A 27,645-nucleotide genomic window follows, 5' to 3' on the forward strand; every position below is an offset into this window, starting at 1 on the left:
CGGGCCGGGGCGGGGCGCTGCAGCCCGCGGAGCCTCCCGCCCGCGCGGGCTGGGGTCGCTCCGGCTCGGACTCCCCTCCTCGCCCGACGCGGCCATGGAGGACGAGCGGAAGGACGGAGCCTACGGTAGGAGCCGCCTCTGGCCCGCGACCGCCTCTGCTGAGTTGGGGGGCTTTGGGGGAGGGGGACATCGGAGATCTCAAACACCCGCGCTGCAGCTGGGGGCCCCCCTCCGGCTTCTCCGCCCAGCATTCCTCTCTGCGCCGGCCCCACGCCCCCCTGCTCCCGCCGGGTCGCCCTGCGTCCCCTCTCCCGCGAGCCCCCGCACCCCCTCCGGCTGATGGGCCAGGACGCACGGCGCATGCTCCACCCGGGGAGGTCCCGTTATCTGGGCGGCTCAGATGCCAGGCGGGGGAGGGGAGGCTTGGCGACCGGGGCTCGGAAAAGGGACAGGGCCCCGACTTCCCCAAATCCCCCTCCTCTTCTGGTCGCCTTAGTCCGTTTCTTTCTGCTGCTCCCACCCCCCTGGAAGTAGCCATCTCGGGCTTCTGGCCAGATGGGGAAACTGAGGCAAGCCTGGGCAGACCGAATGCTGGGGTGGAAGGCCATCGGTTCTTGCTAGCGGCCTGGAAGGACAGAAAGAAGGGCGCCCTCGGTGAGGTCGCTGTAAGGAAGAGGAAACCATTGAGAAACTTTCCTGGCCGTGTACAAGGGGCTGGGGGGTGCCCGCTACCGTTTCGCAAAGTCCCTGCGACGCGGACCCCCCCTTCCGGGGTGGGTGGCCTTCGCCTCTGGGCCCCGAGGTTGGGGCCAAGATGAGGCCCCTCCCTACCCACGCCCTGCAGTGCCTCCTTTCCCAGGGTTCCCACGGAGGGGGGTTGGCATCCTCAGTTTCTCCTTTCTCTTCTCCATTTTGGGTCCCAGGGCTGAGCTGGGCACATGTCCCACGCAGCTCTCCCCTGGGGCAAAGGGGCGCTGCTGCCCCTCCTTGTGTGACAGGAACTTCCTGGAAACTGTGAGACAGAGGCTTTGGGGAGGGGGCAGGAAACCACTCAAAAATAATCAAGAAAAACAAGCTGACTGGAGACGTACCTCCCTCCCCACTGCCTCCACAGTGGCCTCAGCAGGTTGTAGAGAGAAACAGATGGGGGAGGCTGGGACCCTCCCTGTCCAGCCCAGCCAAGAGGGAAACACAGGGACCTGGCCACCACCCAGCCACTCCCCTCCCTGCCAGCCAATGTCCTGAGGGGCCTCCTTGCTCTTGGGTTTGGCTCAAACCCCAGACCCTGTATCTGTGGGTGCTGTGCATCCCTTGGGTGTGGCTGGCTGTCTCTGTCTCTGAACTGGGAATCTCAGATTGGAGCCCTGGTCAGGCCCTGCCTGCCTGTGGGCAGCACCTGAGGGATCTTTGATGTCTTTAAGGAGCTGGGGTGGGGGATGGCAGTCAGAGTGGACAAGGATGTGATTCATCAAGCCTTGAATTTGGCCAAAGGGAACCAGCCATAGATGGGCCTGAGCAAACCCTCCCAGGCCCTGCCAGACCCGCACTCCAGACAGGGGACCTCTGTGCCCAACGGAGGTTACGCTGGGCGCCGGGAGCCCATTCCATCAACAAGTATTTTTTGAGCATCTTACAGGCAGGGTCTAGACACTGAGAACACAGCAGTGAACAAAGCAGAAAAATTCTTGAATAAATGTATGATTTTAGGTTGTTGTTAAGTGTTGTGGAGCAGAGAACAGGACAGCATGTGTGTGGGAGAATCATCTAGGATTATTTTAGGTGACCCAGGGCTGGAGTTTGAGCCAATAGCCATGGGAAGATTTGGGAGAAGTGTGTTCTAGGCAGAAGGAACAGCAAATAAACCAGCCAGTTGCTTAATTATTTTTCTCTATGACGCCCAAGGAAGCCTGAGGTGGAGACTGCAGCTATGCCTTGCAAGCCAGGCCATCACCTCCTCCAGAGGGCCCCCCTGGCTTGACTCCTTGAAGTGGGGGATCTCACGTAGTTTGTAAATAATAGTTCATTCTCATCAGAACCAAAAACCTGGAGCCCTCAGGCTGCCCCATGAAGTCTCTGCCAGGAAATGAGGGGCTTTCCTTTGGGAACAGTGTTGCAAGGGTTGCTCACAGATCCCAGTGCTCATAGGGGCACGCCTGGGTGGCTCAGTGGGTTAAGCGTCCAACTTCGGCTCAGGTCATGATCTCATGGTTTATGGGTTCGAGCCCCGCGTCAGAGCTCTGTGCCGTCCCCTCGGAGCCTGAAGCCTCCTTTGGATTCTCTGTCTCCGTCGCTCTCTGCCCCTCCCCCACTTGCACGCTGTCTGTCTCTCTCTCAAAAATAAATCGACATTAAAGAACATTAAAAAACCACATCCCAGCCCTCACACAGCCCTTGTATCCCCATGCCTTCCCATCCATCAGCTTTCATGACCTCAGGGGGTGAAGTCAGACAGACTCAGGTTCAAGTCCTGATTCTGACACTTAGGAGCTGTGTGACCATGGGAGAGTTGGCGACCTCTCTGAGACTCTATCCTTGTCTGCAGGGCTAGGCAGACCATACTCACTGCTGGGCAGCATTTTGCACAGTGGCTGGTGGGCTCTCTACATGCCAAGAGGCCTCTGGGGCCCATAATGTCGGAGACATGGATTTTCCAGAGCTGATGGAAAAGCAGCCCTCTCTGTCTAGGCATAGACTTGGCGGGACTGGGCAGGGCAGGAAGCTCCCTCCTCTGCAGACACCATATTTAGATGATATGAGGAAACTGGGAAATGGCTCCTGGCCCTGACGGATGACATCAATGGGTACCGCCATCCTTCCCACCCACCCGGGCATGAGCATGGAAAAAGATTCTAGAACTTAAGACAATACACTCTGATAGGGGGCGGGGGGAAGGTGGGAAAAAAGTAATGGTGCTTGTGTAAAAAGCAGATTCCAGGGGCACCTGGGTGACTCAGTCAGTTAAGCATCTGACTTCGGCTCAGGTCATGATCTCATGGCTCATGAGTTCCAGCCCCGCGTTGGGCTCTCTGCTGTCAGCGCGGAGCCTGCTTCAGATCCTCTCTCTCTCTCTCTCTCTGCCCCTCCCCCATTCTCTCTCTCTCAAAAATAAACATTTAAAAAAACAACAGATTCCCTGGCCCCATTTGCTAGAGTCCAACTCAGCTGACAGCAAGGATCTGGCATTTGATTTTTAAAATATATTGTTGGGAGGGGTGCCTGGATGGCTCAGTCGGTTGAGGGTCCGACTTCGGCTCAGGTCATGATCTCATGGTTTGTGAGTTCAAGCCCCGCGTCAGTCTCCGTACTGATGGCTCAGAGCCTGGAGCCTGTTTTGGATTCTGTGCCTCCCTCTCTCTCTGCCCCTCCCCTGCTCATGCTCTGTTTCTCTCTCTCTCTGTCTGTCAAAAATAAACAAACATTAAAATATATTGTTGGGAGAGGACATTTGCTTGTTAATTGAAAGTTTATTTTTTTCAAAAAGAGGTGATACATTCACATGCTTCAAAATCGAAAAGATACAAAGACTGTGTGGCTTTATCATGAAAGGTCTCCCTTGCGCTGTCTCTCAGCATGACACAACCTTCTTGGCAAAGTGTGTCAGTGTTCCAGCATCTAGTGCTTTCTTCCAAATGGAGTCTAGGCCTTAGAACTTCGCGTGCAATTATATACATATTTCTTACCTAGTCGCTGTTTTTTCCCCCTTTTGCAAAAATGTCAGCAAATCCCTAGTGTGCGAACTCTGAGGCAAGATTGTGTGTGTTCAGTTTGAAGGTGTATCCGCAGTGCCTGGCACATAGTAGGTACTCAACAGCTATTTACCGAATGAAAAGGTGTTTGTTTCACATGTTGCTTCTTTTTTTTTTTCAAAGTTTATTTATTTTGAGAGAGAATGTGCGAGGGCAAGCAGGGGAGTGGCAGAGAGAGAGGGAGAGGGAGAATCCCAAGCAGGCTCCACACCGTCAGTGCAGAGCCCGACAATGGGCTCAAACACACCAACTGTGAGATCATGACTTGAGCCAAAACCAAGAGTTGGGAACTCCACCGACTGAGCCACTCAGGGGCCCCTCACATGTTGCTTTTTGTTTGTTTGTTTGTCTGTCGCTTTTTGTTTCTTTGTTTAATGTATCTTGGAGACATCTCTCATGTCCATGCCTGGAAATCTTCCTCGGTGTTTTTCTGACAGTTGCATAAAGTAATGTATGTATGGATGGAATAGTTTATATTTACCCAATCTTATATTTAACCAATCAAGAGGAATATTAAAAAAAAAAAATTTTTTAACGTTTATTTTTGAGGGAGAGAGAGACACACACAGAGTGTGAGTGGTAGAGAGTCAGAGAGGGAGGGAGACACAGAATCTGAAGCAGGCTCCAGGCTCCGAACTATCAGCACAGAGCCCGATGCGGGACTCGAACTCATGAATGGTGAGATCAGACCCAAGCCGAAGTCGGAAGCTTAACCGACTGAGCCACCCAGGCGCTCCTCCAGAAGAATATTTGAGACTTTTTATTGAAGCAGACAGTTCATACGTAAAAGGAAACAAATCCTAAATGCATCAGGCTCCAGAAGTTTTCACATGGTGAACACACCCATGGAATCAGTGCCCAGATCTGGAGGGAAAAAAAAAAAATTCCCAGCACCCCACAAGCCCCTCATGCCTAAGGAGGGCCAATCCCTATTATTATTTTAATCTTTTGTGGTAAAAAACAAAAAAACAAAAAAACAAAAAAAAAACACTAAAATTTACCATCATTTTTCTTGTATGTTTCAATAGTGTTAAGTATATTCACATTGTTGTGCTGTGGCCTGTTTTTGTAAGGCCAATGGACTAAGAATGGCTCCATTGTTTGTAAATTGTTGTTAAAAAAAAAAAAAAAAAGGAGCGCCTCTGTGGCTCAGTCAGTTGGGCCTCGGACTCTTGATTTCCGCTCAGGTCACAAATCTCAGTGAGATCGATCCCTGCATCCAGTTCCTGCCTCATGATGACAGCACAGAGCCTGTTCAGGATCCTTCCTCTCTCCCTCTCTCTAAAAAAATAAATAAATAAATTTAAATTAAAAAAATAAAAAGGAATATGCGACAGAGATGATACGTGAAACCCAAAGCTTCAAATCTTAACTATCTCCCCTTTAACAGAAGAAAATTTGCACATCTCCAGTAAGGACCTTCCCATTACCCCAGAAAGTTCTCTTATGCTCCTTCCCGGTCAATCCCCAAAGGGAGAGTTGTTTTTAAATAGTATTTAAATTTTTTTTTTAACATTTATTTATTTTTGAGAGACAGAGACACAGAGCATGAGAGGGGGAGGAACAGAAAGAAAGAGAGACACGGAATCTAAGCAGGCTCCAGGCTCCGAGCGGTCAGCACAGAGCCTGACACGGGGCTTGAACTCACCGACTGCGGGATCATGACCTGAGCCGAAGTCGGACACTTAGCCGAGTGAGCCGCCCAGGCGCCCCCCTCATTTTAAATAGGATTTTAATCTCTTACATAATAAAATAAATATATTCTCATGGGGGCAGAGGGGAGGGGCTAAAAATTAAAAATAAGCCCTCAACCACACAGAATATTTTAGTCTTCCTAGTGAAAGAGCCCTTTACATACCCTCGACTAATTGCCCTCATAGCAGAGGTAGCAGAACCAAGAAATCTTTTGCACAAGCTTAGCCTGTTTCTGTGTGTGTATGTGGCTTCTTTACGGTATTTTTTTAAGGCTCCTCTGGCCGGCTTAATGAAAAATGGTCCTGTTCCCAGGGTGAGATACTATGTTGTCCTGTAAACAGCTGAAGTAGATCTAACCTCCTTATGTTAGCATGTGAAATAGCAAAGTAGGAAAGAATATGTGTAGCAAAACAGGGCGTGGGGGGATCAACAGCTACAAATTTGCTTCTGCATGTGTACTTAGACTGTCTGGAAGGAGGAAAGGGAAACCAGGGAGAGGAAGTTTGGGCTCTGGGCCAAGGGTGAGAGGGAGAGTGATTCTTCTTAGTCTGAAGGGTTGTTTCTGGTTGCGCGGCGTTTTACCTCGATAAGCACACCGCTTTACTTAATATAAACGAAGTCACTTTTTGGGCAGGTGCGGTGCGGCAGCAGGTGCTGCCGTGGCGGAGCGGACATGCTAAGAGGGGGAAACAGGCGAGATGCTGAGATAAATGAGGGAAATTCTTGGAATGTCAGAGACGGGCTCAGGAGAAAAATCATGCAGGGAAGAGGAGTGGGAGTAATCTCTAGGGCCTTGAGGCGGAGTTAAAAATTTTAAGACCATGCTAAGGTGATCAGAGGCAGGAAGGAGGGAGCTGTGTAGAATGTTTCACGGAGAGGGCGTGGCCTGGGCACAGGGTACAGGGTCTGTGGGCCATGGAGAGGACTTGGGCTTTTGTTCTGAGAGAGGTGGGAGCCATTGAGAATTCTGAGCAGAAGAGGGAACCGGCCTGACTCGGGTGCCCACAGGCACCCTCCGGCCCCTGTGAGGCGCAATGGCAGAAGCCAGACCAGGACAGAGGCGACAGCACTTATCCAGAGGCATGAATCACCTGGTACCAAGGTGCTAAGTAAATGAGCACATCTACAGAAGAGCTAAGCACAGAGTTCTGACTCTGCCAGGTCCCAGAATCCAGCATCGCCTCTGCTCCAGTCCGGCCGCCTTCTTCCTAGCCCTTTAGCACCTGTACCTTTTGTGTCCCTGAACCTTTCATATACCTGAACCTCAGTGTTTCCATCCATGAAATGGGGTTAACAACAGCATTGGCTCCTTCTTGGGGCTGTCTTTAGGGTTCAGTGAACTGATGCGGGTTCAGCACTTAGCCGAGCGCTTGGTCCATGGTAAATGCTCAATCTGTGGGGGTTATTCACAGGGCATAGAGTTCAAGGGCATGGTTGTCAGGGGCAGAGTTCAAATCCCAGCTCCAACTGGCTGTGTGATTTGGGGTAAGTCAGGAAGCATCTGCGTGCCTTGGTTTCTGTATTGAGTCCTGTACACTGAGAGCCTTGCAAGGATGGCATGAGCTTCTAGAAATAAATGTCTGGCTTGGTGCCCAGCACAGGCCCAGCACACAGTAGGTGCTCTGTTTTTTTTTTTGTTTTTTGCTCTTAGCATTGTGACCAGGACTGTGACTCTCACCTTTCCTATTCAGACTCTTTCCTCCCCAAACTCTTGGTCAAAGGGACTCATCTGGGTGGCTGGGATCCCATTGCCCAGGCAGGCAGAGATTTCTGGGAAGGCTGAGTGAGCCAGCCTGGCTGTGTGGGTGAGGCCCTGGGCTGCTGCAGGCCTTGGGGACTTGGCCAATTATCTGGAAGCCACAGGGGCTGGGTGGCACTTGATGTCCTGGCTCTAGCATTGTGACTGGGCAGCCTGTATCAGTTTCCTTATCTCCTACACCCACTGCACCGGCTGGGACGGCCTTTGTGCCCAGCAAGGCCAGGACCCAAGGGTCCCCCACCCAGCCTGGTCTATTGGCCCAGCTTTTCCACACCTTCCCCCCATACTGTTACATCTTTAGTTCTGCCTCTGTCCGTATCTGCCACAGAAAAGGCCTGGGTTGGAGCCAGAGGGGCCTTGGTTTGATTCACATAGCTCTATCCCTCACCAGCTGCGCGGTCTGAGCCTCATTTGGCCGTCTCTATCAAGTGGGACCATGCTCCTAGTTAGTGTTTGTTGAACCCCAGACTTTGCTAAGTGCTTTTTGAGCATTGAATCCTGACAACACCCACGAAGCAAATACAGCTATCAATTCCATTCTCCAGGCAGGAAAATGGCAGCCTGGAGAGGGAAAGGGCTTGTCCATTCACCCAGCCCTTTTGTGGGCAATAATACCACTCCTGATTGTTACAAAGAGAGCACATGAAACCTGCTGGCACAGAACCCGGCTCAACACTTGCTGGTTCATGGCCTAGAGACCAAGGGGTGGCAAACTTTTTCTACAGAGAGGCCAGAGAGTAAGTATTATCAGCTCTGCGGGCCACGTATAGTCAATCTCGCGAACCCAGCTCTGCTGTTGTGGCCCGAGAGCAAGTCACAAACAACGTGAACAGGAACGAACATAGCTATGTACCAAGAAAACTTGACTTACAGCCACTGACATTTCAATTTCACGTAATTTTCACATGACAAAATAGTCTTCCTCTTTTGACGTTTTCCAGCCATTTACAAATGTAAAGACCAGGGGCACCTGGGTGGCTCAGTCGGTTGAGCATCCGACTTTTGGTTTCGGCTGTCATGATCTCACCGTTTGTGGGTTCGAGCCCCCTAGTCGGTCTCTGCACTGGCAGCATAGAGCCTGCTTGGGATTCTCTCTCTGCCTCTCTCTGCCTCTGCCTCCTCTCAAAATAAATAAATAAAACTTAAAAAGAAAAAAAAAAGACCATTCTTTGTTCTAGATCATGTGAGAACCGGCTGTGGGTGATTTCTTCCACCCTGCCCCCTCACCCCACCCCCGCCCCATGACAGTTTGTCAACCCCTGGCCTAGATGGTTACACACTGTGATCGGCAGAATCATGGTTCCCCCCACCCCCGCAAACATACCCACATCCTAATTCCTGGAACCTGTGACTATGTTAGTTTACAGGCCAAAAGGGAATTAGCAGATGAGATTAAATTTAGGGTTGTTTTTTTTTTTTTTTTTTCCATTTTTTAATGTTTATTTTGTTTTGAGAGAGAGAGAGATAGTGCGACCGGGAGAGGGGCAGAGAGAGAGGGAGACACAGAATCCGAAGCAAGCTCCCGGCTCCAAGCTGTCAGCACAGAGCCTGACGCGGGGTTCAAACTCATGAACCGTGAGATCATGACCTGAGCTGAGGTCGGATGCTTAATTGACTGAGCTACCCAGGCACCCCTAAATTTGGTATCTTATGATGGAGAGATTATCCTGGATTATCCAGGTGGACCCAAGGACAAGGGAGGACCCTTATAAAGGGAAGAGGGAGGCAGTAACAAGTCAGAGAGGGAGATGTGGTGGACGTGGGCTTGACGGGTGTGTTGGCTTTGAGGATGGAGAAGGGGCCATAGGCCAAGGAATGTGGGGGCGCTGGCACCCTTTAGAAGCTGGAACAGGTAAGGAAACAGATTCTCCCACAGAACCAGCCGAAAGAACACAGCCCTGCCAGTGCCTTGATTTTAGTCTAGGGAGATGCTCTGGGGATGTCTGACCTCTAGAACTGTAAGATAATGCATTTGTGCCATTTTAAGCCACCCATTCGGTGGCACTTTGATACAGCAGGCACAGGAAATTCATACAGGTCCTAACTCATGAGCTGGGTAGCCCCCCGGCTCTACTGCTCACCACAAGTATGTCATTTCTCTCTGGGCCTCAGTTTCCGCATCTTTCAAGCAGAGGTCACGATGGGATCAATCTCACAAACCTGTTGTAAGGATGAACTGAGGGAGAAGCATGCACCGTGTTGGAAAAGCGCCTGGCACATGGTGAAGCGGTCGGTAAAATGGAGGCATTGGGGCATTTGCACTGTTACCGTTTTGCAGGCTTGTTGCAAAGATTCAGCGAGTTCTCATCCTGCAGGGTTTGGATCAGGCTCGATGATCAGAATCCAGGAGTATTTGGGGCACCTGGGTGGCTCAGTGGGTTAAGCATCTGACTTGAGCTCAGGTCATGATCTCTCAGTTCATCAGTTCCAGCCCTGTGTTGGGACTGTCAGCTGTCAGCACAGAACCCACTTCAGATCCTCTGTTCCCCTCTCTCTCTGCCTCTCCCCCACCTGCTCTCTCTCTCTCTCTCTCTAACTCCCTCTCTCAAAATAAATAAATACACTTAAAAAAAAAAAAAAAAAGGAATCCGGGAGTATCCAACTTGCCCCTCCCCCTATTCCCACCTGCTAAAGTTAATGAGAGCTAATGGAACCCGTAACATGCTCACACCAAGCTTCCCTCCTGTATTTCTCAAGAACCAACAAGGCCAGGCCCTAGGCCAAGCCAATGCCAGGCGCCGCCATGCATCTTTAGTTCCATCTTACAGAGATAACTCAAGTTCACACAGCAAGGTCATGGCCCTACTGTCTCATCCACAGCCACCAACTTCTCTGAGAGCTGAAACCTCTCTGTGTGTCTTCCCCTGCCCAGCCTGGCCGGGTTATGCTCCTGCTCAGACACTCTCAGTGGCTCCCACTCACCCATCGGACCTGGAGTAAGGATCTCCTACTGGTTGGTAGATGACTGGGCGAGCCACTTCTCCTCCTTGGGCCTTGGTTTTCTCCACTGTAAAATGGGTTGATGATAGGACCCCCACTATAATGAGGACAGAGCTCGAGTCAGAAAGATACTCCGTAGTCAGCACCACCCACTCTTATATGGTTCCTTCCACTCTGCCAGTCTGGCTGCCATTCAGCTAACATGGAGAAACTTCCAGCGCTCCCCTTATCCCTTCTCCACCCTTACCAGTCTCACCTTTTATCAGATGTAGAAATATGTTCCTGTGTTTTTCCCTTCATACTTGTAACAGTTTTGAGGTGTTTTCTTTTTCTCTTTTAAGCACTTTTACTTATTTGAGTAATCTCTGCACCCAATGTGGGGCTCGAACTCATGACCCCGAGATCAAGAGTCACACGCCAGCCAGAGGCCCCAATCGTTTTGAGTTTTTATCTCTCTTGCATGATTAATCCATGTGGAATTTGTTTTGCTATGTGTTGGGAGTGGAGTTAACTTTTTTCTTCCGAATGCAATTGAGGCCACGACCTGATTTGTCCTCTCCCTGCCCACTGAAAATTCCACATTTACCAAGTATTAAATTCTTGATGTATAAAATTCACAAATCAACTTAAAAATTTTTTAATGTTTATTCATTTTTGAGAGACAAAACATGAGCAGGGGAGGGGCAGAGAGAGAGGGCGACCCAGAATCTGAAGCAGGCTCCAGGCTCCGAGCTGTCAGCACAGAGCCCGACGCGGGGCTCAAACTCACGAACCACGAGATCATGACCTGAGCTGAAGTTGGACACTCAACCAACTGAACCACCCAGGCGCCCCCGCAAGTTAACTTTTTAAATACTAGAAAACTCTAAGCTACATTTCTACTTTCAGTCTTAGCTACCTATACATGGTTTGTTCATTCAACAAACACTAGCTGAGTGCCAGGTGCTATTTTGGGCCCTAGATACAGTTATGAACAGAACAGATACAAACCCCTGCCCTTGTGCTGTGAACAGCAAGGGGGCAGACAATAAACAAGCAATATGTAAATGTGCGACGTGCCAAGTGGTGATAAAAAACAAAATAAAACAGGGTGACGGGACAGAGGGAAAAAGGATGCTGTTTTGGATAGGATGCTCAGAGAAAGCCTCTCTGAGGAGGCGATGACTGAGCAGAGGCCTGCGTGAAGTAGAGCCACATGGACATCTCTGGGAAGAGATTTCTAGGCAGAGGGAACAGCCAGTGCAAAGGTCCTGAGATGAGACCATGCCTGGTGAGTTTGTGTATAGCTAGTGAGGCCAGGGAGGCTGAAACAAACAAGTGGAGGGGAGAGAACAAGGGGGCGGGGCTGAGCACAGAGGGCCTTTTAGATGATGGTGAAGAGTTGGGGTTTTCCTCCGAGTGAGGCAGGAGCCATGGAAGGTTCTGGACAGAGAGACATACCCTGACTCAGATGTTCACAGACTCCTCTGGTTGCTATGGGCGGAACAGACAGGAGGGTGAGGGGAAGGCTGGGAGCTGGGAGAGCCGGGTGGAGATGCCTGCACTGGTGACAAGGGTGGGGGTAAGAAGTGGTTGGATTCTGAAGATTCTGATGGCAGAGCTGGTGTGAAGGAAAGAGAGGCGTCCCAGGCTTCTGGTCTGAGCACTTGGGAAGATGAAGCTGCCTTTTCTGAGCCGGGGCTGGTCGGGGACCATCAGGGGCTTGGATGTGACTGTGCTGAGTGTGAGACGCCCGTGAGACCCCCCAAGAGACAGGTGTCACAGGGGCGTGCAGTTCAGGGGACCGACATTTGGGAATCATCAGGGTGGAGCTGGTGGTTGAAGTCCTGCGTCTGCAGGAGTGTCCCCAAGGGACCTAGCATAGCTGGGAAGAGGCTGGAGCCTTTTTTTGTCCACTGCTTGGACTGGGTGGGTGGGACCAGCCAGCCTTGGGGTTGGCAGGAACCACAGGAACCACAGCATTTCTCTGGGAGGCCTGGTCACCCAAGGGCATGGCTTGGAGCCTTGAACCTCTCCTGTTTGCTGAAGCCTGTGGGCCAGGGGTCAGGTGGGGCTTCCACAGCTGGAGGCCCCTGGGGGGAAGGTACATTCCTTTAGGGACAAGCTGAGTTAGTGACCAGAGCCCTGCCAGGGAATGCTTGGCTCTGAGGTAGCAGCTACAATTATCGAGCACCAACTGTGTATGACCACACTATATAACCCCGTTGCTGACTGTATGCCTCATACTGAATGTGTGTTCCTGCTAATCTACTGCACCAAACGTATAATCCACTGTACTGTAAAGTGTGCAGCTGGCCTCAAAGAGAGCTATTGGGCAGGGTGGGGGGGGCGGGTACAGAGAGAACAGGCACATGACTGAGGGAGTATACAGTTGGCTTGGGGAGTGGATGGTTGGTGTGGGGGTGTATAATATAGTCAGCTGACTGTATACCCCATACTGGCTGCACAACCCTTTGCTGACTATATTCCTTGCACCAGCTGTATACCCCCACCCCTGCTGTGTACCCCACACTGATCAAATACCCCCATGGCAACTGTATACCTCTTTGTTGGCTGTATGCTTCCACACCAACTGTATAACGCCAGGCTGTATGCCCCTACTGGCGTCCCTCCATACCTACTGTATATCTCCGTATCAGTTAAACACCCTTACGCTAACTGTAGTACGTCCATGCCAACTGTATACCTCCTGGTATCCTGTGATTGGTCTTTGACCGGTTTTGGTTTTATACTTTCAGCCCCAATTCACAGTTGAGGCTGCACAGGGCAGGCAAGATACTGGCTGAACTGCCCTGCCGCTTGGACGGGGCAGAAGGAGCATTTGAATCTAGGGCCATGGGGTTAGAAGGGGAGTTTCACAAGAACAGATGCACAAGACTGGGCTCCCATTTGCTATTGTATATACTCAGCGCCCAGCCCTGGGCCTGCACCCAGTAGGCGCTCAATAAATACTTGTTCTACCGAACACCGGCTTCAGGATGCACAGTCAGGGTGTGTGCTGGGATGGTGAGCTCAGGTGTATAAGCCCTGGGGGCCACAAAGGGCAGTGCCAGGCAGGGATGTGGCATCTGGGCTGCAGGTCCCATTTTGCCAGTCTTCAGAAGACCGGCGATGTGGATTTTTATATGGAGTTTCCCAAACGTTTAACTGTTGGCATTTCTTTCTTTTTTTTTTTTTTTTTTTTCTTTTTTTTATGCAGACCAAAATAAAAACTGGTTTGAGAATTTTCAGCTCAAATACTCTATATTTGGGAGTTTGGGTGCAGCCATCTGCCTGCTTTGCGGCGCGTATCTCGAGTTACCTCCCTACGCCTCAGTTTCCGTACCTGGAGAATGGGGCAATCTCAGGCGCCCTTCCAGGGTTGAGAGGTGTTCCAGGCGGCGGCGTCCGGTTGGGACGCGGGGGGCGCGCCGAGGCCGCTGGGTGAAGCCAGAGTCCCCCGGGTGGGGGCTGGGCAGGAGGAGGAGCGGCGGGGGTGGGGGGGGGGCGGAGTGGACTAAATCGGGGGTGGCGGGTGAGTGGCGGGAGCAGCTGCGGCCCCGCCCGGGCCTCTCCCCCCTCCCTCCGTCCGTCGGCCAGTCCGTCCCGAGGCAACTGCTCCGCTAGGGCCGGTCAGACCGGTTTGGGCCGCCCCGCCTGGCTCTCCGCTGGGAGGAGCCGCCGCCAGTGGGTCCATCGGTCCCGCCTTCGGGACGCCCGCGCGTCCGGACCCAGTGCCGAGGGGGCTCGGAGCAGGCGGGCGGCGCCGGTGCTGGGCGCCCGCGGGGATGGGGGGCGAGCGGCCGCATTACTACGGGAAGCACGGTAGGCAGCGCCCCTCTTGCGCACCCGGGCCTGGCCTGTTGGAGGGGGCAGCGGGAGGACCCCGCGGGGAGCGAGAGTGGGGAGCAGACGTGCCGATCTCTGCCTGTAGCGCCTCATGCTCACGTGCCTGCACCCCTCGCCCTGTTCCTGCCCGGAAGCTGCCTCTCAGGGGTCCCTCCAGCCCCCCTCACCTGAAGAGCCTGTCTTCGTAGCCCCCTCCCCGGTACTCCTGCCGGAACCTTCTCCAGATCCCACCTTGGACCCTCCCCTCCCTACCTGGCTCCCAACCGCCCAGTCCAGCGCCCTCCCCAGTGGGTAGCCGCCAGGGGATAACTCGGGGCTGTTCTCGGTGGGCGACTGCTCCCCCTGCCTTGCCCTGCCAGCCCTGGGGGCTCGGGCGTGGTCGCCTGGAACTGGGGTGAGGCAGAAAAAACTCGCTGGCTCTCTGGAAGTTACTCTTCCCTGGGCCAGAGGGTACCCCTAGGGGCTTCTGGGTGGGGGGGCTCCCATCCCCTTCTCGGTCACCCTGCTCGATCTTCCTGATTTTCAGGAACACCGCAGAAGTATGACCCTACCTTCAAAGGACCCATTTACCACAGGTAAGGGCCCTGGGTTCCTGGGAGGGGTGGGGTCTCTGCTGGTATTGCCTCTACCCATTTCTTCACCTCCCCCCCCCCCCATCTGCTCTCCAACAAACTGGTGATAGATATTTGCAACTTGACAATTAAAGAGCTAATTTCCTTAATATACAAAGAGTCTTTACAAATGCATTTTTAAGTTCAGGCAAAAGACTGGAAGAGATAATTTCTAGAACAAGAAGTACCATAGGCAGTGAAGTTATGGGAAAGTACTCAAACTCACTGATAGGTAAAGGAATGGATAAAACAATAACCAAACAGAATTTCGCCACCATGGATTAGCAAAGATGAAAAAGATTGGCATTTAGGCTGTTGTGAATCTAACCCACACGGTGTCTTCTTGGAGGGAATTCGGAAATACGAATTTTTAAGTGTGCAGCTCTAAGGGCGCCTGGGTGGCTCAGTCCGTCAAGGTTCCGACTTCCGCTCAGGTCAGGATCTCACGGTCCGTGAGTTCGAGCTGTGCTGACAGCTGGGAGCCTGGAGCCTGCTTCCGATTCTGTGTCTCTCCATCTCTTGGCCCCTCCCCTGCTCATGCTCTGTGTCTCTCTGTCTCTCAATAATAAATAAATGTTAAAAAAAAGGTTTTTTAATAAAAAAAAGTAATAATTATGCAGCTCTTTGTTCCAAAGAGTAAAATTCTAGGGAAAAAAAATTCTCCATCAACCTTGTACACCTGGACAAAAAGGGATGATGTAGCTGCTTTTTTGAAAATGACAAGACCCAGCAATCTGAATGTGCATCTTTGAGAACTGGAACTGGTTTGATAAGTTACAGTGGATCTTTGGGTCCTACTGTTCCGAAACTGTTAAAACGTACAAAAACCCTTGTAAGTGGTGACGTGGATCACTGACAAAATATTAAGTGAAAAACAGCAAGACACAGAACAGTGGGTGTATCACAATCACTTGAGTTAACAACAAAAAATGGTTTTTGAACATTTGTATCCAATAAATAACCCAAAAGACTCAGGAGAGGGGCACCTGGCTGGCTCAGTCAGAAGAGCATGTGATTCTCCATCTCAGGGTCTGGAGTTCCAGCCCCACGTTGGGCGTAAAGATTACTAAAAAAGTAAATAAATAAATTGAAAATAAGAAAAATCATTAACAAAGTTTATTTACAGGGAGAGGGGCCGTGTGGGTGACTTATTTTTTCATTGCATGCATTCCTGCATAATTTAATGTTTATTTATATTTGAGAGAGAGAGAGAGACACAGTGTGTGAGCGGGGGAGGGGCAGAGAGAGACAGAGACATCATTGGAAGCAGGCTCCAGGCTCTGAGCTGTCAGCACAGAGCCTGACCCGGGGCTGGGACTCATGAGCCATGAGATCATGACCTGAGCCGAAGTCAGACACTTAACCGACTGAGCCACCCAAGCGCCCCAAAATAGTTTACATTTTAAAAAACATTACTGCCAATTGCTATTAGAGGTGTGGGGACGTGGGCACTCTGAATCAGAAGAGAGCTGAACACTGTGGCCCACTGCTTCAAGAACAGTGTAGCATTAGGTATCAAAATGTAAGGGTGCCGGGTTGTCTGGGTAGAGCATGGGACTTCTGATTTTAGGACGTGAGTTCCAGCTCCTTGTTGGGCGTAGAGGTTGCTTTAAAAAAAAAAAAAAAGGCGAAATGTACATGCTCTTTGGTACAGCATTCACACCAGTAAGGAATACGTGGCTGTGCGTTATGTGTTCCGGGCAGCATAGGGTCCATGATACACAGTCCCCAAGGTTCCCACAACAAAGATGCTGTTCTTTGTTCCCCAGGGGCTGCACAGACATCATTTGCTGTGTGTTCCTCCTCCTGGCCATTGTGGGCTATGTGGCTGTAGGCATCATAGGTGAGTGGAGGAGGGCACAGAGTCGGGGTTCCAAAGTGGGGGGGGGGGGGCAAGCCACAGCCTCTAGGGCAGGAACGGGGATGATGCTCAGGGATGGCCGTGCCTCAGTGTCCCTGGATCCCTCCACAGCCTGGACCCATGGGGACCCTCGAAAGGTGATCTACCCCACCGATAGCCGAGGCGAGTTCTGCGGGCAGAAGGGCACAAAAAATGCGTGAGTCTGGTTCCTTGGGGCCTGGTGGGACTGGGGAGGCATGGGCGGGAAGGCTTCGGCGGGAAGGCTTCGTGAGCACGGGAGAGAAGGTTCTAGGCTTCCCCCACCTCCATCCATCCATTAGTTTAGTCAACAAGTATTTATAAAGCTCCCACTTTCTCCAGCTACTATTCTAGGCCTGGAGGACACAGCACTAAGTGAGACATTAAGAGTCTTGTGTGGTCGCTCACACTTTAGGCGAGGGACAGAGAGGAGACAGTCCTGGATCTGGTGTCGTCACATGGTGATGAACAGATGAGCCAAAAGCGAGTTCAATCCAGGCTGTGGCACTCCCTGGCTGTGTCACCCAGGGCGAGTGTCTCAACCTCTCTGGGCCTCATTTTCCTCAGCTCTGAAATGGGGACAATAACAGGCTGTTGTGATGGTTAGATGAGCCAAAAGGCAGAGCTTAGAACGGCGCCTGGTGTGGAGTGGTCGTTGCTAAGGTTGTGGTTTTCATGAGGCATTTTATATGCCATCATGACAGTTTCCATCTCCCTTCCCCAACCCCAGGAACAAACCCTACCTGTTTTATTTCAACATTGTAAAGTGTGCCAGCCCCCTGGTCCTGCTGGAATTCCAGTGCCCCACCCCCCAGGTAATGTGGCCTCTCCCCATCTTCTTTGCTGTCCCTGCTTTCTGTCACCGGGGCCTCTTCTCCCTATAGCGACAGCTTCTCTCTCTCAGCCCCTTCTTTTCCCTGGTGAATGGGAAGTGGGACCTCTGTCCTGAGTGGGGATCGGGTGTCTGTCTTGATCCCACCCAACCCCTGCCTCCTGCCCCCCCAAGATCTGCGTGGAGAAATGCCCCGACCGTTACCTCACCTACCTGAACGCTCACAGATCCCAGGACTTTGAATACTACAAGCAGTTCTGCGTGCCTGGCTTCCAGGGCAACAAGGTGAGGGGAGCCCAGGTGGGGGCAGGGGGGCAGAGTGCTGGCCTGGGGCTTTAACCCCCCCCCCCCCCACCCTTTCTTGTCAGGGTGTGGCTGAAGTGCTTCGGGATGGCGACTGTCCTGCTGTCCTCATCCCCAGCAAGCCCTGTGAGTCTGGGGTTCCGTAAGCTTGGGTGGGCCGGGGAGAGGTTTCGGGGACTCAGCCTGACTGGTCCCTTTCCCTGCTCCATGCAGTGGCCCGGCGATGCTTCCCAGCCATCCACGCCCACAAGGGGGTCCTCATGGTGGGCAACGAGACAACCTATGAGGACGGGCACGGCTCTCGAAAAAACATCACAGAGCTGGTGGAGGGTGCCAAGTGAGGACCGCCGCCGCCCATCACAGCGGTGTCCCCCTTTCCTGGGTGGGACAGGGCATCCCCTGGGGCTGGCCCGATCAGGGAGGGGCTCTGACACCAGCCTTGTTTGCCCTTCCCCAGGAAGGCCAATGGGGTCCTGGAGGCGCGGCAGCTGGCCATGCGGATATTTGAAGATTACACAGTTTCCTGGTACTGGATCGTCATGTAAGTCGGGAGGGAAGGTGGCCCTTCCTGTCTGTGTGTCCTGGGGCTGGTGAGACGATCGCTGTGCTCATGCCCCCATTTTATCCCCAGAGGCCTGGTCATCGCCATGGTGATGAGCCTCCTGTTCATTGTCCTGCTCCGCTTCCTGGCTGGCATTATGGTCTGGGTGATGATCATCATGGTGATTCTGGTGCTGGGCTACGGTGCGTCCCCCCTCCCGGCACCCTCCCCACCCCCCAGTCTGCAAAATGCCTGTACCCTTTGACCCGACAGTGGCCGGCAAGAATCTTGACCTAAGCCGTGAGACATTCTCCATTCTTCTACTTGGTGTGTTTGTGAAAGATGTTCATCTCGGTGTTGTTTATGGGAGCAGGCGCTTGGAAACAACCTCAGTGTTTATCGATGGGGGATGGGTTAACTCGTAGGAGCTGTATTTTATCTACATCAACAAGCATTCTCAAGCAGACCACTTAACACAGTGATTAAAGATGCGAGCTCTGGCACCAGACAGCTGGGCATTAAATGCTGGCCTTGCCAATTCCTTCCTCCGTGACCGTGGGCAAGTGACTCACCCTCCCTGTGCCTCAATTTCTTCCTCTATAAAGTGGGGATAATTAGTATTTACTAGTTAGGAGGCTTAATGAGAAAAAGTGTGCAGATGAGATGCGGGGGGGTGGGGGGGGGCGTAGATTTCAGGCCCGTGGAACCCAGGGGTCATGCTCAGAATTCAGTGGTTTGTATTTTGATTATTTAGACAAACTTTCCAGGGGAAAGATGCCTGATAGGCAATCCAGTGTGAGGATACAGATATTAAAACACTCACGTTAATCACTGGTTTCTGGCTGGGTGCTGGCATCTTAGGCAAATTGTTTTTTTAATTTTTTAAATTTATTTTTGAGACAGAGAGAGACAGAGCATGAGCAGGGGAGGGGCAGAGAGAGAGAGGGAGACAAAGAATCCGAAACAGGCTCCGGGCTCCGAGCTGTCAGCACAGAGCCCGACACGGGGCTCGAACTCACAGACCGTGAGATCATGACCTGGGCCGAAGTTGGACGCTTAACCTAGTCACCCAGGCGCCCCCATTTTTTTTTTTTTTTTTTTACTTTATCTGGATTTTACAATTTTATTTTTCAAAGAGCAAAGGGGAACATTAAAAGTCCCTAATACGGCCCCACTGAATGTTAACACCCATATCCTTCCTCCCCACCCATGAATCATTGTTATAAGGTGGCAAGGAAAACCTCAAGTCACACAGCAGCCGGATACCTATTCAGTCACTCACTCATTCCTATAGGCAGGCGTGCATCAAACACGTATTGAGCGCCTATGTGTCCTAGGAAGTTTTCTAGGTCCTGGGGGATGCGGGGAAGATGGACCAGAAATAATAAACCAGGTGTGTGCAACTCCTGATCTCGGAGTCGTGAGTTTGAGCTCCCGGCTGGGTGTGGAGATTACATAAAAATATAATCTTAAAAAAGAATAATACTAATAAACTAGAAAACTCTCTAGCAGGTCCAAGCAGAGAGAGGGGGACAAGAAGTCGAGTGTGAGGGTGTGTGATTTGAAACAGGAGAAGGGGTTCGGGAAGTTCTCGTTAGAAGGTGCCATTGGAATAGAGACAAGGAGGGTGTGAGGAGTCTGGTACCAGGCAGTGGGCATAGCAAGTGCAAAGGCTCTGAGGCAGGAGGAAGCACCGGCAGCCTCTGTCCGCTCTGGTTTCTGCTTCTGCTCAATGGGGGTGTTTCCCCCTGCTTTGCAACGTCGGGGGAGCATTCCGTGGGCTGAGGTCGGTCCCCTGTGCAGGAATATTTCACTGCTACATGGAGTACACGCGACTGCGTGGCGAGGCCGGCTCCGACATCTCCCTGGTGGACCTCGGCTTCCAGACAGACCTCCGCGTGTACCTGCACTTGCGGCAGACCTGGATGGCCTTCAGTGAGTCCCAGCCCCCCCATCCTGCCCTCCGGTGAGGCCTGGGAGGGAGCGGGGACAGGCAGCTGGCAGCCTCTGCCACCCTCTGCCTCCCGCAGTGATCATTCTGAGCATCCTTGAGGCTGTTATCATCTTACTGCTCATCTTTCTGCGGAAGAGAATTCTCATCGCCATCGCACTCATCAAAGAAGCCAGCAGGTGGGTGCCAGGGTGCCCGGGGTTGGGCTGGGGTTTGCCCCGGGGGTGCTGGGGCCCTGATGCCTGTGTCTGCTCCTCCCCAGGGCCGTGGGATACGTGATGTGCTCTCTGCTCTACCCACTGGTCACCTTCCTCCTGCTGTGTCTTTGCATCGCCTACTGGGCCAGCACTGCTGTGTATCCACCGTCAGACCCAGATCCCTGACCCCCCCTGGGGTGGGGCGGGTGGCTAAGGGCCAAGCTTGCCTGGAAGTGACCTGCAGCTTGGGGGCAGGGCCGGAACCTGGTGGCAGGGGGTGGGGGGAATGGAGCCTTTCTGGGGTCCCTCGTCCCAAATGTTGGGCTCCTTAATGAACCTCCAGCTTCCTGTCCACTTCCAACGAAGCTGTCTATAAGATCTTTGATGATGGCACCTGCCAAGTTGCCGGGAAAACCTGCAACCCTGAGGTGGGGGTCGGCTATTTCCCCAGCAGCCCACAGGCTATCTGAAACCTGTCATCTCCCCGCTTGGGGACCATTCAGCAAACATTCAGTGCCTGCTGTATGCCCTGTGCTGGATGTGGGGAGCGTGGAGGGGAAGAGCTCCAACTGGGCAGCCCCACCCCACCCTAAATGCTGGACCACACCCACCTTTCTCCCCTTGACTTCATTTCCTGCCCCACACCCCGCCCTTAATCCAATGATAGCCAGTTCTTGTTTCTAGAACCCCTTCCTTGCCTTTCATAAGCCCCTGTCCTGACCCCTGTGGTCCTCATACTGATCTCTACCACTCTTGTCCTGTCCACGTGACCACTCAACTGATGCATGACCCCACTCTGATCCCCAGGATGGGTTATCCTGCCTCATCGACACCTGTGGAGTCAACAATCCCATCTAGCTTCTAGAACCCCTATTAAAAGCCCCTATACGGAACTCCCAATCCCTTGACTTAACTCTGACTCCCATGACTCCTGTCCCACTCCATGGGCTACCTGACCCGGGCCTGATGCCCAGAACCCCCTCTGAGCCCCTGGCCCCTATGTTGTGACCCGGCTCCCCATCCTTCCCCGCAGACCTTCGCCTCCTCCAATGAGTCTCGCCTGTGCCCCGGTGCCCACTGCCAGTTCGCCTTCTATGGCGGTGAATCCGGCTACCACCGGGCCCTGCTGGGCCTGCAGATTTTCAATGCCTTCATGTTCTTCTGGCTGGCCAACTTCGTGCTGGCCCTGGGCCAGGTCACGCTGGCTGGGGCCTTCGCCTCCTACTACTGGGCCCTGCACAAGCCAGACGACCTGCCTGCCTTCCCACTCTTCTCTGCCTTCGGCCGGGCGCTCAGGTGGGACGCCGGGTGGTCTGGGGCTGGGGGCGAGATGGGCTGGAGGAGCCTTGGCCTGGCCGCTGACCACCCCCTTGGCCCTCAGGTACCACACAGGCTCCCTGGCCTTTGGCGCCCTCATTCTGGCCATTGTGCAGATCATCCGAGTGATGCTCGAATACTTGGATCAGCGCCTCAAAGGTGCGGCCCACCAGTGGCTCACGAGGGCCAGTGGGAGGGGGGGCGGGGGGCGGGGTTAAGGCAATGGGACTGTGATTGGTTTCTGCTTGTAGGGAGCTTGGTTAGTTCCTAAGGTGGAAGAATGGCTGAGGGAGTCCAGTGGGTGGAGTTCTTAACCCTGGGGTAGCGGATGCGGACCCGGAGGCCTGGGGCACCATTGGTTCCTGAAGAGACTAGGATTTGTGTGTGAGGAGAAGAGCGGGGCTAAGACATTATTTTTGCTGCGGTGGAGCTTGGATTGGTTATTCTTTGGGGTGGGGCCAAGGAGGTGGCAAGGATTGGCCTCTGCTTGGGAGGCGGGGCTGGGGCAGGTGTGTGGGTTGTGATTGGTCCCTATCCTAGAAGCTGGGTTGAAAGGCTTCAAGATTGGGCCCCTCCTAGGGGCCGGAGCCCCCCGAGGGTTCTGGATCAAATTTCCTTTCCCTGTCTCTTTGAGAAGGCAGGCTCCAGAAATCTGGATTGTGTGCGTGTTATGAGGGTGGAGGGTGGTCCCTACCGGGGTGGGGGGGGGGGTTGTCTCCCCTCACCTCTGCGTCCTTCTCTTCTCTCTTAGCTGCAGAGAACAGGTTTGCCAAGTTCCTCATGACCTGTCTCAAATGCTGCTTCTGGTGCCTGGAGAAGTTCATCAGATTCCTCAACAGGAATGCCTACATCATGGTGAGTAGACCTGGGACCCTGAACCAACCTGCCAACTCCTGCTGGGTGAGAGCAGCCCTCGTTCCCAGCCGGTGGGCCTGATCCCTCCTCCTCCTCCTCCTCTTCCTCCTCCTTCCAGATTGCCATCTACGGCACCAACTTCTGCACCTCGGCCAGGAATGCCTTCTTCCTGCTCATGAGAAACATCATCAGGTCAGGGAAAGCACCATCATCTGGCTGCCTCCCTCCTCCCCCCGGTCCCTGAGCCCCTATTCATGCCTGCTCCTCACTGTCCCCTGCAGAGTGGCTGTCTTAGACAAAGTTACCGACTTCCTCTTCCTGTTGGGCAAACTTCTGATCGTGGGTAGTGTGGGTGAGTGCCGCTGGTCAGCCTACTGGGGGGGCTGTGGTTGGGGTGACTTGTGAAGTGCTGTCGGGCCCCACATCTTCTTTTGTGACGCCTGCCATGGTGTCTGAGGTCTTCTTGGGGGGAGGGGCCGCTTCCTTTAGTCAGAACCCTCAACCGTCTCGTTACCTCCCTCTCTCCAGGGATCCTGGCATTCTTTTTCTTCACCCACCGTATCAGGATTGTGCAGGACACAGCACCGCCCCTCAATTATTACTGGGTCCCTATACTGGTACGGACCTTTGGGGACGGGTGGGGATCCAGGGAGAAGGAGGCGCTGGGGTCCTCCTGGTCTCTTTTAACTAGACAGATGTGGATGGAGGTCAGAGGTGGGGGATTGATTATGTATTCAGTCCACAAACACGTAGTAAATACCTACTGTGTACCAGACACAGGGGGAGGAAGGGCTTCCCTCCAGGGGGCCTTCCAGTTCAGAGGCAAGTAGACATCAGTCAGTAACGATACGGGTGGCTGCATGATTGCACACTGACTCGTGCCACCTGGGGGGGTGCTTACGGGGAACCGTTAGAGCCTGTGCGGGAGGATTTGGGCAGGTCTGGGAGGCCCGGTGTCTTCACTGTGGAAGTGATGTCAGATCTAAGATCTGAAGGAGATAACAGGCCACATCCAGGCAGAGGGAACAAGATCGGGGGCCGTGAGCTGGGACTGTGCCAGGAAATGAAGAAACCGGTGTGGGGGGAAGGAGGTGGAGATAGGGGCAGGGAGGTGATGGGGCCGTGGAGGTAATGTCATGCACCCTAAGAGCAGTGCAGGCCTTGGAGCCCAGTGACCTAGAATTTTATCTGACTCTCTCTTTGCTCGTTCTAAGATGGTAACTTTGAGCAAGGTATTTAATCTCTCCATGGCCCACTTCCTTCAATCCATAAATGTTTATCAGATACCTGCCAAGGCCCTGTGAGCCTCCAGATTGCTGGGGGTATAGCAGTAAGTGGGACAGATACAGTCTGATGGGGATGAGGGCGTTATGTCTGTAGTACCCTAAACATGCATAAAATTGCAGCCAGGGTCTAGCTGTCAGAAGCAGCTTCGTAGAGGAAGTGGTATCTGAGGACTCCACGTATGAGCTGGAAGCAGAAAGATAAGGAGACCTTAGACTAGATTAAGTTGGGACGACAGCATGTGCAAAGGCCCTGGGGTTGAAGAGAGCAAGGAGTGAATGGCAGTACTTTGGATATTACTCTAAGGAGGGCTTATCAGCAGGGAAATGACCTGATCCCAGCCTGGGAGGGTGTGGCGGGTGGGAGTTGCCCTGGGAGCTGGGGTGGAAACATCTTGGCTCCCCTTGCCTAGACGGTGATCATCGGCTCCTACCTGATTGCCCATGGCTTCTTCAGTGTCTACGGCATGTGTGTGGACACGTTGTTCCTCTGCTTCTGTGAGTGACCCCTCACCCAAACCCTTGCCAGGCCCTGACTGCCTTCTCCCCTCTGGGCATAACATCTTCTGATGGGGCTATGCATCCAACGGCCAGGTGCCCCCAGCTTCCCCGGGCGTCCGAGGGCCCTGGCATGCCTTCTCGGCTTCCTCCCTGCGCTCGGAGCTGCTCCATCCCGTTGTGCCCTGGTCCGGCCTGCAGCTAGAACGCTCTGCCCCTGGGCCCTCGGCTTTGGGGTTTCTGGCTTTGTTGGGGGGGGATCTGTGGCTGCTACTAACTTTGGTCTCTCCATCTGTCTGTTTTTTGTTTTGTTTTTTGTTTTTTCTCTTCTCTTCCTCTACTCCATGCCTGCTGGCTTCCCTGTTCTTCCCTGCCTCCCTCTTTCCCTCCCTTCCTGACCACCCCATTTTCCCCCTGCCGGTTCCTGGGGGGAGCCCAGGTGAGGACCTGGAAAGAAATGACGGCTCTCAGGAGCGACCCTACTTCATGTCGCCCGAGCTGAGAGACATCCTGTTGAAGGGGAGTGCGGAGGAGGGGAAGCGGGCAGAAGTCGAGGAGTAGAGAGGGAGGGAGGCGTGGGGGCCACACAGGCCTCCTCCTTTCCTCCCCGTAGACTGGGGGTGCATGCGGGACTTCCCCTGCCCGGGAGCGTGGGGAGCGTGTGTGTGTCCCGTTCCCGAGCCTTGCACGGCTCGCCCCTCTCCTGTGTCTTGCTTCCTAATCCTCTGAGGCTTCTCTGTGGCCCTCGTCCCGTCCCCGCCACCCCACCCCCGTCCCCGGAGGCCCCTGCCCGGGGGCTCCCCTCATGCCACGGTCTCTGGGGCCTCTCTCCGCAGTGGAGGACCTGGAGAGGAATGATGGCTCAGCCGAGAGGCCTTACTTCATGTCTCCCAACCTCAAGAGGCTCTTGAACAAGACCAACAAGAAGCTGGCCGAGTCCTAAAGGCCCCGCTCCCCCGCGCCCCACACACCTCTCCAGAAATCTCACACCGGGTGCTCGGCAGCTGGGCCCGAACCCTTGGCCCGCTGGGCTCACGTGAAGTCCTGTCACTGCCGCCCCCCCCGCCCCGCCCCCACCTGTCCGGTCACCACTGGACCCCAGGGACCTGAAGGATTCGGGGCGTCTCCTCCCTTGTGCCGAGGGGCCTTCGGAGTTTTCCTGGCGGCGCCCCGAGACGCCACGAGTCACTCCAGCTCTCGCTGGCCTGGACGGGGAGAAGTCCGTTGAGGCCTCTGATGTCCGACCTGCAGTGGGGCCCGACCTCTGTGGGCCGCCGCCCGCTTCCTGTCGCTGCCTTCCAACGGGGCAGTGTTTGCGTCTGCGACCGTGGTGGCCGAAGCGGGCTGCGGTTCCTCAGGCGCCCGTTCTCTCGTGTCTGCTCCGGCCAGGACCAAGCCCCTTCTCCATGGCCGAACGGCTGACTCACAGGCTGCCACATGCGTTTCTTTCTTTTTTTTTTTTAACCTGGACGTGCATTAAAGGGTCTGTTAGCTTTTTCCTGTCTGTCTCAACGGCTGAGCCGGGGCCAGCTGAGGAGTGCCTTCTGTTGTCCCCTCCCCGCCGAACGTGGCTGGGGTGGGAGTGGGGTGGCCAGGTGGGGGTGTCTCCTGGCATGGGAGGCCACAGCAGGGGTGTCACGGAAGGAGAGGGAGCTAGTCTGTTGGGGGAGGGCAGCTGGGAGCAGAGCCGGTGCAGGAGGGAGGAGGCCGCTAATGGCTGTTTGATGGGAACCTGCTGGCTGGCTGGCTGGCTGGAGGAGTTGGGCCCGATTTCCCCCCTTCTCCTGCCAGCTACTGACACAGCTCTCTTTGTAAGAGAGAAAGAACCTGAATCCCCCAAGGGGCGATTTCAGGGGAAGGGGTGGGTGGGGGCAGATGCCGTGAGCAAACCGGGCCGCCTCTGCGCAGTCACCTCGCCTTGAGGATTCTTTTGCCAAATTGGTGGAACTCCATGGACCTGGTCTCCTGGTTCCCCCTTCGCCACGTCCCCGGCCCCTGACTTCATCAGCACCGTGTTAGGGTCCGGAAGAGGGAGAAACCCAGGCCTGGGGTCCCAGGCTCTTGTGTCTGCCCGCCATCCCTCAGGCCCCCTCGTTCTGTCTGCACACTCTTGCGTGTTAACTGCATTCCAACCACTAATAAAGTGCCTATTGTACAGAGCCCGGGCCTGGAGTGTTTGTGGAGTGAGTAGGAGGCTGGTAGGGGAACCCCAGCTTTGACTGTCCTGGGATTCATTCTCTGAGCTGGGGCGAGGCTCTCAGGGGAAGGAGGGAGGGCAGGGAGCCTTCTGTCTGCTGGCCCCGAGTCAGCCCGAATGGTACCCTGCGGGTAGCTCAGGTTTCTTCTGAACAAATAGCCCTTATTAGGTTCTCATCCCTACACTCCAGAAGGCGACGATGGCCTGTCTTCCCCCCCCACCTCCTCAGTCACATGGCCTTTGTCCCCAGGCCCAGGCACCTGAGGCACCCACAGTCTAGTCCAGCCCCTTTGGGCCCGCAGAACTGCAAAGAACTGAACCCTGTCCTGCTGCCTAGGGGCTCACTGCTGCCCCCTGGTGCAAGCTATCTGCCCACCTCTGGGCCCTCTGTCCCACACTGTCCTGCTTTGCCGCCTTTCTCTATATCCCTGCCCTTGTAATTTTTTCTTAAACAGCCACCATTTTTTGAGTACTTCCTACCTGCATACCGTATACCATGTTTTTTTCTTAAAGTTGATTTATTTTGAGAGAGGGAACTTCCGTAAGTGGGAGAGGGGCAGAGAGAGGGAGAGAAAATTCTAAGCGGGTTCTGCATCAGCACAGAGCCTGAGGAGGGGCTCAAACTCAAAAACCGGACTATGAGATCATGACCTGAGCCGAACTCAAGAGTAAGACGCTTAATCAACTGAGCCACCGGGGCGTCCCCATGGACCACTTTTATCACTCTCCTCAATAATTAAGACCTGGAGAATGGGCTACATTTTTTTTTTAATACTTGTTTTTAATGTTTCTTCACTTTTTGAGAAACAGAGACAGAGTGCAAACACGGCAAGGGCAGAGAGAGAGGGAGACACAGAATCCGAAGCAGGCTCCGGGCTCTGAGCTGTCAGCACAGAGCCCGACGCGGGGCTTGAACTCACAAACCACGAGATCATGACCTGAGCTGAAGTCGGACGCTTAACCAACTGAGCCACCCAGGTGGATGGGCTACATTTCTAAAGGTGGCACAGTGGGAAAGTGGCTTAGAAGGCAATTCAACCCTGGTCTCCTTGACCCCAGACCTTCCCGCTACTCCATACGGACACTTTCTGGGGTCCCCTGTTCACCTGGATTGTCTGAGTTTGGTCTTTTCCCTGTCCCCAGTTCCTGTTAGCCCCGCCTCCAAAATATCCCCTAAATCTGCTCACTTCTATCCATTATCTTCAGCTCCCAG

The 27,645-nt window shown here is 53.7% G+C and overlaps 1 protein-coding gene across 3 annotated transcripts; it reads left to right on the top strand.

Moving 5' to 3' along the window:
• SLC44A2 (solute carrier family 44 member 2) lies at positions 1–26,395 on the top strand. Of its 3 annotated transcripts, none has more exons than XM_042928413.1 (22): positions 1–125; positions 14,495–14,543; positions 16,349–16,422; positions 16,552–16,636; positions 17,189–17,273; positions 17,465–17,575; positions 17,659–17,719; positions 17,807–17,930; positions 18,051–18,134; positions 18,225–18,337; positions 19,938–20,069; positions 20,165–20,264; positions 20,348–20,440; positions 20,626–20,710; positions 21,316–21,578; positions 21,664–21,758; positions 22,351–22,454; positions 22,573–22,646; positions 22,736–22,806; positions 22,983–23,071; positions 24,151–24,235; positions 24,675–25,025. In XM_042928413.1, exons 1-22 carry the CDS (start codon positions 95–97, stop codon positions 24,794–24,796), a joined length of 2,130 nt encoding a protein of 709 aa, XP_042784347.1. In that variant the 5' UTR covers positions 1–94; the 3' UTR covers positions 24,797–25,025. The 3 variants fall into 3 exon arrangements, with proteins under 3 accessions (XP_042784347.1, XP_042784346.1, XP_042784348.1); XM_042928412.1 differs by lacking the exon at positions 1–125 and adding an exon at positions 13,776–13,944; XM_042928414.1 differs by lacking the exons at positions 1–125; positions 24,675–25,025 and adding exons at positions 13,792–13,944; positions 25,072–26,395.
• The last annotated feature ends 1,250 nt before the right edge of the window (positions 26,396–27,645 follow it).

The sequence above is a fragment of the Panthera leo genome, chromosome A2 (genome assembly GCF_018350215.1).
Source record: "Panthera leo isolate Ple1 chromosome A2, P.leo_Ple1_pat1.1, whole genome shotgun sequence".
Lineage (NCBI taxonomy): Eukaryota > Metazoa > Chordata > Mammalia > Carnivora > Felidae > Panthera > Panthera leo.

What these genes read in the sequence shown, in the direction of transcription:
- SLC44A2 (XM_042928412.1), top strand. Translation starts at nt 13,908, where the DNA reads ATGGGGGGCGAGCGGCCGCATTACTACGGGAAGCACG. An exon ending in GCATTACTACGGGAAGCACG is followed by an intron (nt 13,945 to 14,494) that starts GTAGGCAGCGCC and finishes CCTGATTTTCAG; the next exon opens with GAACACCGCAGAAGTATGAC. An exon ending in CTCATGAGAAACATCATCAG is followed by an intron (nt 22,647 to 22,735) that starts GTCAGGGAAAGC and finishes TGTCCCCTGCAG; the next exon opens with AGTGGCTGTCTTAGACAAAG.